Source organism: Camelina sativa, chromosome 16 (assembly GCF_000633955.1).
Source record: "Camelina sativa cultivar DH55 chromosome 16, Cs, whole genome shotgun sequence".
Classification (NCBI taxonomy): Eukaryota; Viridiplantae; Streptophyta; class Magnoliopsida; order Brassicales; family Brassicaceae; genus Camelina; species Camelina sativa.
In genome coordinates this window covers 18,152,754-18,168,515 of record NC_025700.1, presented here as the reverse complement: position 1 = coordinate 18,168,515, position 15,762 = coordinate 18,152,754, and the positions used below count along the sequence as shown (strand labels likewise).

Genomic DNA, 15,762 nt, shown 5'->3' with positions numbered 1-15,762 from the left:
ACCAAATACGAACAAATCAACGGCGACGACGTGGAAGAAGAAGATGATCGTAGGAAGGAGCTTTTCTTGATCTTGGAAGATTAACAATGGACTCTGAAACTGCACAAGTTCTCCGACAAGAACCGTAGAGATTCACTAACCCGAACCTGTCCCCGATGCTGCTCTTTGACAACGCCTTGCTTGAAGAACCACCGGAATTTTCTCGAAACCTCCGATCTACTATTTCACCTCCACCACCGTCGACGTCGTCTTCCTCGTCGTCACTGATTGTTCCTTCGTCTTTGGAACATTCCAACAACGCAGCCGCGAAGGGATCTCTCACGGTCACAGGGAAGCTATGCTTCTTACTGGAGCTGTTAGATTTATGGTTTTTCCCAGTGGCCGGAAAGGAAACACTCCGGTGAGGAGGGAGGGGTAAAAGATTTGAAGATTCGTCGTTTCGACGGTTGTTGTTGAGTCTATGAGAGTAGTCTTTAGGTTTTCCGGGTAGCTGTTCCCATGAGAAAGGGACACCGAGGATATGGAGAGGAGTCGCCGGAGAATTCAGAGGAGAGTCTCCGGGAAACACGAGGGAGCTAGAGGAGCATGAGGAGAATGATGAGAAAGAAGAAGAAGAAGATAAAGATCTCCGAGAGGAAATGGATGATTTCGCCGGAAAGCTAACCGGATCGGATCTTTTAGATACATTTTGGGTTCTTGATGAATCCATGAGGAAGAAGAGATAATGTGATCCAGAGAGCAACTCTGTTTTTTCTGTTTTGGTCGTCTTTACTAGTTTGGTCTCCTCTGATACTTCTCTTTTTAAACTGTGGAAAATATAAGGACAAAATTGTCCAATTATAATTTTTTCAACTAATTATACTTACTATAATGATAATTAACAAAAAAGGCAAAACATAATTATCACATCTAAGTAAGTAGTATTGTATTTTGTTTCTAGTCATATTTCGTAACAATTTATTTCTACGCTTACAACTGAAAATATTAATTAAGTGTGGATTATGAAAATTTAGGTATGGGAGAAACTTAAACAGAGAGAATTAGATTTTTGGTAGATATGATAAGTATTAGTGGAAATTGAGAAACGGCTCGCTTGATTTGTTGAAAGTTCTGAAGATGCAAGTAAAGATTTAAAGAGTGAGAGTGGCGACCGACCCCATTGGATTGATGGGCTTAGACGTTAGAGATGAAAACGACATAGACAGTTAGACACATTGGATATCAACTTTAAAGTTCCATTAAATAAGATACTATTAATTTTGAATTACCCTGAGTATATGAGTCGGTAAAATACAAAAGCAAAAACTTGTTATAGATTTGATTTTGACAGTTCTACATTTGAGTTATTCACGACATTGAAGGGGACAGTATAATTAGATCATAGTTAGTTACAACTTACAAACTAACATAATTTAAAAAAAAATTACGTATGGCATATAATTAATGCAAAACAAACATCACAAAAATAGGTTAGTTTATCAAACGTGATTTGTCTTAAATTCTTAATGGTGTGACTATGAAGACAGATTGTGAATATAGTACTTTTATCAGATTGCTTGTTAGTATTATTTGGTTGAGATTGATGAGTCAAACGTAATTTGCTAGTTAATTCAGTGGTTGAGTAGTCCTAATTTACAAAGAGAAAGCGTTCACATGTTTATATAATCGTAACAATATTAGCAAACATTTGTCGGTTTTATTAAAGTTTAGTTTTTTCGAAAAGAATCTTTACATACAAATATGATATCTCGGTTAAAATTATAAATAGAACCCATATCAATTTTGAGCCGCCTCTGACTCTTACTAGATTAACTGCATCAACAACTCGTATGAATATGATTACGTCCCCTTGCTAATGGCACGTAACGTGTATCATTCCATTGGCCCTGACTTCTGGGCCTTCTGAAGTTTTGATTGTCAAATTGGTATCCATAAATTATTTGTTTTTAGTTTTCTGCCCATCTTAAGTTATAACTTTTGTCCGTTGTACTTGTAAGTTGTAACATTGTATGACCCACGAAAACAAATTTTTATTTCTTATGTAATATTCAAATGCACAAATCTATAAGATGATTACTGAATAGAATCATATATATGAAAGTAAGGTTTCACTTTCTCCTTATTGGTCCACTTGGATTTTAACAAAAAAAAGTATTTATATTAAAACACAAATTTAAAAACAATTAATCTTCACATTTAACTCACATAATATAAAACTGAAATTATATAAATTCCCCCTATAAATTATGCATTAACTTTATTCTCCACTAAATTGTATTAAAACAAAACAATAAATTAGAATTGTAACTCTCATTTTTCTAAATGTAATTTTTCATCATTTCTCTTCATATAAATACTCATTATCTTTATTTTAATCTATCACTCTTTCATTCTCCCATCTTCTTCCATTACTCTCAAATCTCTTTTTTTTTGTTTTGTTTTGTTTTGTGTTTTTTTTTTGTTATTGTTGTTGTATGGGTTATAAAAAATCAAATCAAATATCATTGTAAAAGCTTAGTTTTAGAGTTTGTATGATATGTATATCTTATATATTTATTTTAATCTTTTAAAATGTTTATCTCCATTTTCTATTTTATATTAACATCTTATAAGTCATTATTTTCATACTTCCTTACAATATTCACCACACAATAAGATCATAAAGTTGAAATGATCCATATGTAATTATCTATTATGTCTCTGGTTATCTCACATATTCATGTATCATTTTAAATAATTTATAAAGATCAATATAATATTTAAAGATCAATATAATTATCCATTTATCCATTTATAAAGACTATTTTGTTTTGTGATCCAATTGTTAAATCTGCAGAGATCAATATAATATATATTTTTTTTTTATGATTTGAGGTTTTTGAAAACAAAAAGAACATAATTAAACAATTGGTTTTTTGTGTCTTTAATCAAAATAAAAAATGATCCAAAAAACAAAACATATTCAACTGGAACTTAAATATAAAAATAAAATATAATTTTAAAAATATCATTTCACTAAATTCTCTAAAGATGAAACCATTAGTATGAAATCTAGCACTATAAATTAAATTGATGAAAGAAAACCAAAAAAATATAAGTTATCCTTGGGATTTTAAAAATTATTGAGATTGAAGAATTCATATAATTTTATAAGAAAACTAATTTAGTTTGTCACTTAAAAAGTAATATTTTTTATTTTGAAATATTATGTGTAAGTGTTGAGTTTATATCAACAAACAACCAAATCATGTGAATTTTGATTCAGCCACTTGGTATTCCTTTTATTTTAGGTTATAAAAAATTAAAATATTTATTTATAATTAAAGACATGTAACTCCATTTAACTCAAATGTAACTCCTATCCAATAATTGTACATTAATTCATTCCTCCTACTAACTTATTATCTTTCAAGAGAAATTATTTTTGGTTAAATTTTAATATTTTTTATTTATTTTGGTTGGCTAAACTTATATTCATATTTTGGTTGGCTAAATTAATATATTTCTCATGTAAAATTATTGTTTATAATATATTTCTCATTTCAAAGTTTAAAGCAATATATCATATATATAAAAATAAGGTTTTGGTCTCTTCTTATTGGTTTATTTTCATTGAATGTTTTCTAATTTTTGATTTTTTTTATTTGCTTTCTAATTGCTTTAAACAATATTTAAGACCCAATAAACACAATACATTTAACTCACACATTAAAATAGAATTATAACTGAAAATAAAATAAATTGTGCATTAATCATATTCCACCACTCAATTTTATTCAAGCACGATAAATTACTATTGTAACTCCATAATTTTTTATCATATAGATAAGCATTCTCTCAATCTTTCATTCTCTCATATTGACATTCTTTTACTATCTCATTTTCACATTCTCTCATTCTCTTCTACAATACCTCAAATCATTTTTCGCTTTTTTTTTATTTTTGATTTCTTATTTTTGTTGTATGGGTTGTAAAAAACAAATGAAATATCATTGTAAATTTTTAATGCTAAATTTTAATTTTAGGGACTACATGATATATATTTTACATTGTTCTTATTTTAAAAGATTCATCTCCATTTTCTAATTTGAATTATTATCTTATAAGTAATCATTATCTCCTCCTCTCCCACCATTATCAAATGTTGTTATATCTCATATGTGTTGTAAGAGTTTGATTCTATATTTTAATTTAGAAAGTATTATATATATATATATATTACATTGTTCTATTTTTTAAAGATTCATCTCCATTATCTAATTTGGATTATCATCTTATAGTAATCATTCTCTCCTCTTCTCCCACCAATATCAAATGTTTTTCTATCTCATATGTGTTGTAACTTGTAAGAGTTTGATTCTATATTTTAATTTAGAAAGTATTATATATATTTAACATTGTTTTCAATTTTTATTTTATTTATATAAAAATAAAATATTTCTTTTATATTTCTTGCCTTTCTAATCTATTCATATTTATTTTTTAAATTTGCATAGTTAAATTTAAATTCACATATGTTGGTTTTAACAAAAAAATCAACTTTATTTGAGAATTAGATGTTCCTATTCATTTTTAAACGATCAATGTGTAACATAATATATATAAGCATTTTGTCTTGCAATCACAAGTTCCATTTCCATTGCTTAACTCCATGGTTAAACTATAATATATGTTGTCCTATTTTTAGGAACAACAATATACTTATTTAATATATTTAAAAGAGCAGATGATTAATCGAAATAAATATTTCTCCAAATTTTATAATTCAATCAGTGTGAGTGTACTTATTACTATGAAAAACCTTTACATTGAAGTTCATAAAATCATATAAGAAAACTAAAATACTATGTCACTTCAAATTTGGAAGGAAACACTTGGTATTCCTTTAAAAAAAAGTCAATACATATATAAAAATTTATTAATATTTAACTCACTTTAAAGGCATAAAAGGTCATTTAACTCAAAAATAACTTATATCCAATAATTTCATACATTCCTCCCACAAATAAAATATATATATATATATATATATGTTCAAAATTATATTTAAATATTACAGAAATTTTTAGTTAGCTTAACTTATAGTCACATATATACAATATATATACATAAGAATTTATATTACTTATTAACACCATAATTCAACCCATTATTTGCTTAACTTAAAATTGATTTCAAAGCCAACTAAAGAAAAACAGAAACGATCTTATTGATATTAGACCAAAACATGGGCATACAAACATAATCACTTACACAAAAGATAATTATATTAAAAAATAACTTATTATTGCAACATCAACGTATGTAGGGTTTACATAAGCAGTTAATTAGAAAATCTAAAATACAATAAATGTATTAGGAACAATATCAGTCAATGATAAGGTTGAATCCTCGAAAGCAAAAAACAACATCCTCATAATTCATAAAAAAATAAACGCCACAATTGTATATATCTAAATGAAATGGTATAAACATATAGTGTATAAATACAAGTGATTGCGAAGCTTGTATATGCCTAATTAAAACGAAATAATACAAAAGAGAAAACGAAGAAGACAAAAAAAGACAAAAAAAAACAAGAAAGTGCCAAATATACCATAACCCACACTTTGCGTGGAGAAGCACCTAATACTAGATATATTATAAGATTTAGGGTTATATGTGCTTTTATTATGTTTTTGGTTGAAATCAGTTTGGGCCCTTTTGAGATTAACAGTGGGCTCAAATCGATATAACATCTTTACTTAAGCTCCATAATTTTCTCAACTGACTTTTCCTCTAATGAGTTCGTTATTACATTGTTGAGGCCGAGGTCCATTGTATGTAAATTTTACATACTTTCCTTTTTTTTGTTGTGGATGTCAATTTTAAAATTTATGGTCCAACCAAATTTGTATGAAAACTAATTACTAGAGGACTTAATCAAAATCAAATTGTCAACTAATACTTCAATTTCGCAAAAGGTAATTGCTATAAACTATTGACTCTTTAACTTTTTATAGATACCGCACAGGTCGATTTCCTAGTTGTAGTTAAAAGAGAACATGGGTGGGGGTAGATGGTAGACGAGGCTTTTCTTGATTGGATTTTTTCAACGACTACTTCAATGTCAGTAATATAGATAGAGTCCTATATTTAGTAAAAAGAAAGTAAAACATACTAACAAAGAAACCGTATATGAAAAAGAAGAAAGAAAAAAAAGGATTCCAAAACTAATTTATATTTGTCGTGACGTAATTGTCATCATATAATAAAATTGTAGTTCAAAAAAGGGGAATTGGAAGAAGGGGATGCTCGCTCGGTCGTCATGGCCATAAAAGTGGATCATGTGGTCCAAATTCTCTGTACACTACTCTCAACTCTCTCATCTTTTTATTTTAATAACACATCGCGTTACATCCACGCGCCGTCGTGGAAGGTGGTCTGAATTAGTAAGTAAACCCATGGCCATATTCGAAAAGTCAGAAAGTAGGAAACCCAACTTCGAAGAAAGGAACAAAACTAATTACATTACACAACACAAGTAAAGTACGTACACACAGAGTGACGAATCATGAATGACACAAAACATTGGATCTGAGTTAGAGAGAAAAGAAAGGACAGTGTTGAGTGGGTCATCACGTGCGAGTGACACGCGTCGCCGTCGTCACTTTTAGAGTGGGTGGGATCCAAACGTTGAAACTGTTGAAACTAAAACTTGGATCCAAGCCATTCATTTGTTTTTGTGTGTGTGTGTTGTTTTTTTATGTGATTGTCTCTCTGACGTCCAAGGACTAGATTGTGATCCCGAGAAATCTGTTTTTTATTTTCATGTATACACACTTTGACTTTAGATAGAGCTTGAGAGTTTATGGTTTTTTGTACAATTATTACAGTCACGTCATGGTCAACGCTAAGACTCAACTCAATTGCGGGATATTTTCCAATATCGCAGAATATATGATGAGAACGGTCATTGAAACGATGTCGTGACGGCTCTAAAACGCACCACCGTACGTACATTCCCGTAAAAGCACGTCTTCTTCACTATAGATAACAATGTTTACTACACGAACAGAACTTGCAATTTATACGTTTTGGTAGTCGTATATGCATCGTACAAAAAAATGTAACGACCATACACAAAATGCACATACATTTTAGCGTATTAATTACAAATTAAAAAAAAAAAAAAACCGGAGGCTGGTTATAAAATTATTCGCGCAAGACAGCTACGACACATATGCTTTGTCATATTGAGCCACGCAGAATATTCATACAGCTATATTTATTTTTGTGGGTGTGCATATCTTTATCATGTTACATCTTCGTACGTATACCATATTTGAATTGATCCACCCGTCTAAGGAACATTCGACTCCGATCGATCGATACGTTTCTTTCATTTGTCTGAGTCAGGACTTGTAATTGTTGAGGTAAGTCTGACGTGTAAATTTGTGGTTGTCATATTCGAAATTTTCGTTTCAGTGTAAGACGTTTTGTTTTTCATTTTCTTTTGAAATCTTAAATTTCCTCATTTTATATTTATTACAAATGTAGTGGAATGGCAACAAAAAAAAATCTATTTTTGAAACACCTCCAATATTAACACGGTATAAGATTAATTACATACAGAAAACATGGTGTCATAGTCTAGTAAGTCCAAACGGATCTCCCCAATGCAAAAAAAGAAAAGAAAAGTGATTCCTTTCAAAATTCTAATAGGACGAGAGCACAATATATATACATGCATCTTTTTTTTTTTTTATTAACAGAGTATACATGCATCTATATAATGAAAAGGGAAGTGACGGAAGAGAGATGAAAACAAACATTTCTCCAAACATTTGCAGTGATATATATATATATATATAGTATAAACGCCATTTCAAAAAAAAAAAAAAAGTAAATTAAACTAACAATTAAGTATGTAACTTATATTTTACCAGAATATCTCTGTAAAACAAAAATTCCCATTAAATGTTTTCATCACTATAATATTAAATAATATAAATTAACTTAAAAGTTCTCGAAATAAAATTAAGTAATTTCAACATTATTAATTTATATAATAGATAATAAGACCAATTAATTTCAGCAATAGATTATGAGAAAATAAATCAATTACTGAAAATAATTAAAAATTTAATTAATTATTACAAGTTAAAAACCCAAAATAATTATTGTTACCAATTTTATCACATAAATAAATATTACATAGTCAGTTAGTATAACTATAAACCAAACCATAAAATATATAATGCACATAGTTTAATTTTATATAACTGAGATTTTATAGTAAAGTACAGAGTTATTAAAGTGGGAAAAAAGTTTTTATCATTTTAAAGAGAGATATTTGTTGAGTTACAAAAATAGTTAATGATTTAAGAGTTTTGCATTTTATAATCATCAAAAAAATTATATCTCTAGATAGTGTTAAATTAAATTTTTATATACTTTCTCTGTCCCTAAAAGATTTATGTTTAGAAGTTTTTACACAATTTATGAAAACAATAATTACTGAGTTTAAATATATCTTTTTCTTTGACTAAAGAGATATTATTTAACTTTAAACCAATAACAATTCAAAATTTTAAATATTTTCAATAATGACTTCTTGAAGTTTACAAAATATGAATCTTTGTGGGACAAAAAAATATTTCAAAACATTAATTTTTGTGGGATAGAGAAAGTAGTAAAGACTAAAGAGTATAGAGTTATGTTAAGTGAACAAAAGTCTACACAGACATTTGGTTAGTTACATATCATTTAAAATGTCAAAATATAGCTAAATTTTTAGAAATAATAATTATGTGCCGCACATTCACATTTTGGGAGACTGTAAGTAATTGACCAACTTAATTATATATTATAAGAAAGAAAAAGACAATAACACATGTTAACACATAATAAAGTATTTACACTATTAGTAGGATGAACAATATATAGTCTTCCAAATCTGTCTTTGCTTTTTTCCAATAGGAAAAAAGATCAGTGGGTTCTCAAATTGACAATTAAGAGTGGAAAACACTTATTATAAATCTGTAAAAAAGAGATAAGTATATTCGAAATAGAAAAAAAAAACAATAACTATCTGAAAAAAAGGCTGGCAAAATAATTTAGCTAAAAAAAAAAAGAAAAAAAAGCTGGCAAAAAAAGTGAAATTAAAGTGGCTAATTACAGTAGAAAGCAGAAAAGGAAAGAAAAGATTAGGAAACAAAAATAAATGAAAAACACCTCTTTATTTATTTATATTTTTCAGCAGTTGCCAGCTGGCATTATATGTTCTGCCACGTGTTATTTTTACTATGACCATTACAATGATGACGTGGCACCCACTTGCTGGACGTTCCACTTCTTCTCCTTAAATAGAGCTCTCACCATCTCTGCCCTTCCCGACGATCTTCTCTTTGCTTTCTCCGTTTCATCATACCTCTCTCTCTCTCTCTCTCTCTCTCTCTTTAACTCCGTTTATATTTTCCGTCTAAATTTTGCAAAGGAGGACTACTGTCAGGTTTTGACGGCGTTGAAAATCAAATGAACGGTCCAGATTCATCTCCTCGTCTCTCTCAAGATCCTCGTGAGCCGCCTTGCTCATTATCATCTCCTTGTTTCCCAATCACCCTCAAGGTTTACACACACACAAAACATCATTAAACTCAAATCTTTCAGATTTTAGCGCACACTAGCTCATTGTTGACTCTGTTCTTGACTCTTTTTTTTTTTTTGGTTTCTTGATTTAGTTCGTCGATGTGTGTTACCGAATCAAGATCCCTGGCATGAGTAACGATTCTTGTAGTTTCAAGAAATTCTTAGGACCCAAACACCAACCTTCCGATGAGACAAGATCGACGGAAGAGAGGACGATACTTAGTGGAGTCACGGGGATGATATCACCAGGGGAGTTTATGGCCGTTCTTGGACCATCGGGGAGTGGCAAATCGACGTTGCTAAACGCTGTCGCGGGGAGACTCCATGGCTCAAACCTCACCGGAAAAATACTCATAAACGACGGTAAAATAACGAAACAAACACTAAAACGCACCGGATTTGTAGCACAAGACGATCTCCTCTACCCTCACTTAACTGTACGTGAAACCTTAGTTTTCGTCGCCTTGCTTCGTCTCCCTCAGAGTTTAACCAGAGACGATAAGATCAGAGCCGCTGAGTCGGTTATATCTGAGCTTGGCCTAACCAAATGTGAGAACACTGTCGTTGGAAACACTTTCATCAGAGGGATCTCTGGTGGGGAGAGGAAACGAGTGAGTATAGCTCACGAATTGCTTATAAACCCGAGTCTCTTGGTTCTTGATGAGCCTACCTCGGGTCTTGATGCTACTGCGGCTCTAAGGCTTGTTCAAACCCTTGGTGGATTGGCTCATGGGAAAGGGAAGACGGTGGTTACCTCGATTCATCAGCCTTCGAGCCGTGTGTTTCAGATGTTTGATACTGTGCTTCTTTTGAGTGAAGGGAAGTGTTTGTTCGTCGGAAAAGGAAGAGACGTCATGGCTTACTTCGAGTCCGTCGGATTCTCGCCGGCGTTTCCTATGAACCCGGCTGATTTCTTACTCGATCTTGCTAACGGTACGTTCCCGTTTCAAATCCAAATTTTAAATTACATTTCTTTAAGTGTACTAATTAACACGATTGTTAACTTAATTATTCTGTGATTAGACCTATAGTTACCGTTTTATATTTAATTTCCGTGAAAGTATTCTTACATGATTTGACTGATGATAAGTTAAAGAAAAAAAACTCAAATAAAAAGAAAAAGAAATCATAGTTATACGTGTATTTGAATACGTATAATATGGATCTTTGATACTGAAACCATGCATAATACTCATGTGGAAGGGGTAGATATTTGAGTAGAAAAATACTATGAAGATAACAGCTCGACCCCAAAAAAAGAGAGTAATAAATGCATATTTATGATCGTTATAGCCGACGTACGATGAGAGCCAACTAGTCTAAGCCTTTCCTTTGATGCATGTGTCCCTCGTTGACACTGGTCGTCGTGGTGGCTCTAGATTTTAATTACTTGTTTTATCGCTTTGTGTGTTTCGAGTTGAACTACCTAGTGCTAATCTATTGTAGCTATTATTACATTAGTACGGCTCTCATCTTAGATTTACTATAAAATACTAGCATCCTTTTATTCTCACCGTTTTTTTTTCCAATAATTGTTTATTCTAAAGTTTATAAAAAAATAAAGTTGATAATTGAGGGTGGCTTTTTTTTAGATGTTAATAATTATGGGCATTTGGGATACGTGTTATGTCTTTCTTTCTCTTTGTTCGAGTATGATTTGTTATGTACCACAGATTTTTGGGGTCTAAATTTTGGCATATTATATGTCATCTGAATAAATGTTATTCCCTACTTTTATACTATAACACCTTATCGCATTATACATTTACACTAATAAAACCATGCTTTTTGTTTTATTTTTTTTCACGGATGATAATAGAATAGAAATTGATCTTTACTTTGTTTTTTTTTTCTTTAAACGGGTTTATAGGAAAACACTAGGTGTCTAACTAGTTACAAGATGACGTATGATTTCTAGTCATGGCAGTCATGGCCATTGTGCTTTCTGTTTCCTCTTTATCCAACTTTTTACAAAAATTAGTTCTTCTTTTTTATGCACTATCCAAACTTTTTTCGTTTTATCTCTTATCTTTTTATATAGCTTTCCCAATAATTCTTATTCTCTTTTTCTTCTCAGCCCAACTTAAAAAAAAAATACATCGATCCTTTTACGTTCTTTTTAATCAAAAAAGCAGTCTTCTTCTCACACTCTTTCTCTAGTTTTTTATTTTATTCATTTTTATGTGTGGGCATTTAAACTCAACACGTAAAATGAGGCGCGTGGTTATAGTTGTCTGCACTCTCGTATTTTGCAAACATCCTTGATTCGGGAAACTTTTACCTTACTGGCTAACACGCCTAAAGGGAACCCAATCACACTCTCGCATCTATAGCGCCTGGTGTTCACTCTCTTTCTCCTCTCAGTCAATCCTCATCGAAGCAATAACTCTCTATGCTTCGGGAATTGGAACAAAGTAACCCAGTTTCAATGTTTTTTTTGTGCTTATTGTGATTACAAGAAAATCGTCATGGGTATTTGCATCATCCATAGTCAACTAGTATTTCTTTGGAAAAATAAATAATAACAGTTGTTTTCACATTGGAGATAGAAAAGGAAATTTACGATCTTAAACCAAAAAGAGACATATCACTAGGTCACGTTAATTTATTCCAATTCGTCCTTTGCTTATTCCGAAACAAGGTAGTTAGTACCCAACAGTGGTACGAGTGTTTTGACGTTTTAGGAATAAATATGATTTAACAAATGTGGACCAAACTTATGTTCGTTAAGTCATTCAGGAATTGGTACACTGATGATAATATTCATTCGTTTATGGTCCAGATATATAGCTAGCTAGGGACATGCATCAGTGCATCACACACATATATTAGCATGATTTAATGTTTTTTTTGGGGATTATCAATATAGAGTTCATGACTAAATTATGTTACCAAAGACAAAACAAATCTCATGACTTCTTCGTTGACTTTTCATTTTTGTGTCTGTTCGGTGTACATTTATTAGGGTAAATCTTTACACGATGTGTGTATATATGTACGCACATGGTATGCATATTTTGGTGACGCCATAGGTAGAGTAAGAAGGCATTAATAAGATGGGGGAATAAAAATGGGCACATATAAATAGTTTGTTGCGCACGATGGCATATATACAGTAGGATTGAATTAAATTTAATAATATGGTGGGTATTATAGCATTATTATCCCAGCAACAATCGATCGTTGCTCCAAAAAATATATTTTAATGATTTTCTTTTAATATTATTATATATTTAAATAATAAATTTAAAAATAAAAAATTAACTAATTAAATGTTGCGATCTGTGTTGAGAAACGCTTCTTCGTTTCTAGGGAAAATAACATTCTCAGTTTTTTTCTTTTTTTTTATTATTACTTTTAAGTTTTTAATTAAGAGAATCTCCAAGAGAACCCCAGTAATCATGCTCTTAAGTTCTTTGTCTCCACGAACCATATGCTTCATATTCAATCTGTCTTTGTATTATTATCTTTGAGAAAGAAGTTTCATTTTGTATAACCTACCATCTACATGCATGACCATTCGATCTATTTCATGAGTAAACTAGTATAATATATAGTTGTGCATGTATGTGATGTTCCATGTGTGGAAAGTTAATAATCACATGATCTACTAACTTACTGTGCAAGAATCTTCTTTGACTATTCTTTCAATATTAGAGATATCAAATATTTTTGCTATTTTTTCGTGAGGAAGCTGTTAGGTATTGCTTTCAACATCAAATTACAACAGTAAACTCCACTTGCTCTAACTTATTTGATCAATTTGAAAGAAAAGAACAACAGAATTAAATTTTCTTTTCCAAAATTATTGCTTTTGTCAAAAGCTGGCTTATGACATTTGATGATTACACTTGTCGAGTATTTGACTATGCATTGTTCACTTATTTATTGACTTTCCCTCTTACTTTTGTTCCCACGGTTTCAATTTTAAAACCCCATTGATGGTCCTCGTAAGAAAAAGCTTAACACGTGTTAGGAAATAATAAATATTCACATTATGCTTCATGCATATAGCTTATCTTAGGAAAAGTTAAAAATTCAAATAGATTATTTGATGCTCAAACTTTTCTATTTAAATTTCTTTTGGAATCGATGAAGAAGCTAAAATTAAGAATCGTAGTGGTATGCTTTTTCTTGGGTGGACTCTCTCGCCTCTCCACCTTGATTGGTCAGCTTTACTGCAAATCAGATCTCCATTACTAGTATTAATCTAGTCAGTTTTATTAAGTTAAAGATACTTGCTTTTGTTAGATTAATAAAATAATGGGTCCAACATAGTGTCAAAACCTGTTTAAAAATATTTGTTTGGTCGGTCCAAAGAACCTGATTGGTTGATTCGCTCTCACCTCTGTTCGGTTCAATGCCACTTTGAATTGTGTTTTTCTTTTTGTAATTACGATAATTAAATAATTATCTAATTAACTAGCCAATTAACTTTCGCCTATTTGGATGATAAGTTGAGTGGTTCTTTTTCATTTAGTATATAGTTATAATTATCAGATTGGTAGATTAATTACTAAACCGCCGATATTTTGTATTATTAGTTTATTGTCCTGAGTGGCGAGTCATGATAAAATGCTAACGTCAAAAGTGTTTAGTAAAAGCATGAAACTTTCATTTTTTAATAATCTTAATTGCCCCATCCCAAAGCTGATTGACTTTTTAATAATGCAGGAGTTTGTCAAAGTGACGGTGTAACGGAACGAGAAAGGCCAAACGTGAGACAAACGCTGGCAACGGCTTATGACACATTGCTAGCCCCACAAGTCAAAACTTGCATCGAAGCATCACATCCTCCTCTAGAGAACTCACGTTTTGTGAAAACGCGAGTAAACGCGGGTGGAATAACGGCTGGTATCACAACTTGGTTTAGCCAACTCTGCACTCTCCTCCATAGACTTTTAAAAGAACGGCGTCACGAATCCTTCGATGTACTTCGTGTTTTCCAAGTCGTTGCGGCCTCTGTTCTTTGTGGCCTGATGTGGTGGCACTCTGATTATCGAGATTTACATGTAAGTTATTAAACCATTATTAATCACATATAACCAAAAAAAGGGACGAACATTATTTATTTAATATTAGTGTTCCGTAATAACAATGTTGTTATTTTTACAGGACCGACTAGGTCTACTCTTCTTCATATCCATCTTCTGGGGGGTACTTCCATCCTTTAACGCGGTCTTCACGTTTCCTCAAGAACGTGCTATTTTCACTCGAGAACGCTCGTCTGGCATGTACACACTCTCTTCTTACTTCATGGCCCATATCCTTGGATCACTCTCCATGGAGCTCGTTCTTCCAGCAGCTTTCTTGACATTAACTTACTGGATGGTCGGTCTACGCCCCGGGGCTGTCCCGTTCCTCCTCACCCTCTCCGTACTCTTACTATACGTTTTAGCGTCACAAGGCCTCGGACTTGCCCTTGGTGCAGCGATCATGGACGCTAAGAAAGCTTCTACTATCGTGACCGTGACGATGCTAGCGTTTGTCTTAACTGGTGGTTACTACGTCAACAAAGTTCCAACAGGGATGGTTTGGATGAAATACGTTTCTACGACGTTTTATTGTTACCGTCTCTTAGTGGCGATCCAGTACGGAAGTGCGGAAGAGATACTGCGGATGTTCGGATGCGACTCGAAGGGAAAGCAAGGAGCGTCTGCGGCGACAACGGCTGGATGCAAGTTCGTGGAGGAGGAAGTGGTCGGAGATATTGGTCTATGGACGAGCGTTGGCGTTTTGTTTCTGATGTTTGTTGGGTACAGAGTATTGGCGTATCTAGCTTTGAGGCGTATTAAAATTTAAACATTACACAAAAATGAGAGAGGGGAGATAAATAAAATAAATAAATGAGTGGGTAATTTTAATTTTTATTAGGCTTTAGTTCTGAATATTATAAGCTGTTGCTAGTTGTAATTTTGCGATCTGGCAACGGGGTTAGGGGGTTTAATTTGTTCGAATGCTTCAGTTTTTAACATGTGAAAATGAAAATGACAAAGTATTTTTAGTTGATTTATAATAAAATGTATATTTCACCTATTATTACATGTTTTTTTTTTCTTAATTACTTGTGAAATTGTGATATAGTAGCCATATAGGCAAAAACCCATTTATAGCCCATGGGCTAATGTCTTC

General features: G+C 31.7%; 2 protein-coding genes across 4 annotated transcripts in view; one reads left to right on the top strand and one right to left on the bottom strand.

Moving 5' to 3' along the window:
• LOC104751041 overlaps positions 1-798 on the bottom strand; it is a 1,698-nt gene extending 900 nt beyond the window's left edge. The window contains exon 1 of one of the 3 annotated variants that reach the window (XM_019237618.1): positions 44-798. In XM_019237618.1, coding sequence (XP_019093163.1) covers positions 44-709 — 666 coding nt within the window. In that variant the 5' untranslated portion in view covers positions 710-798. Of the gene's footprint in view, positions 1-2 lie in introns of all 3 variants that reach the window. The other 2 variants (XM_010472916.1, XM_010472914.2) reach the window with 2 other exon arrangements.
• On the top strand, positions 9,364-15,634 carry LOC104751040 (ABC transporter G family member 25-like). Its single transcript, XM_010472913.1, has 4 exons — positions 9,364-9,609; positions 9,723-10,563; positions 14,305-14,642; positions 14,746-15,634. Exons 1-4 carry the CDS (start codon positions 9,517-9,519, stop codon positions 15,430-15,432), a joined length of 1,959 nt encoding a protein of 652 aa, XP_010471215.1. The 5' UTR covers positions 9,364-9,516; the 3' UTR covers positions 15,433-15,634.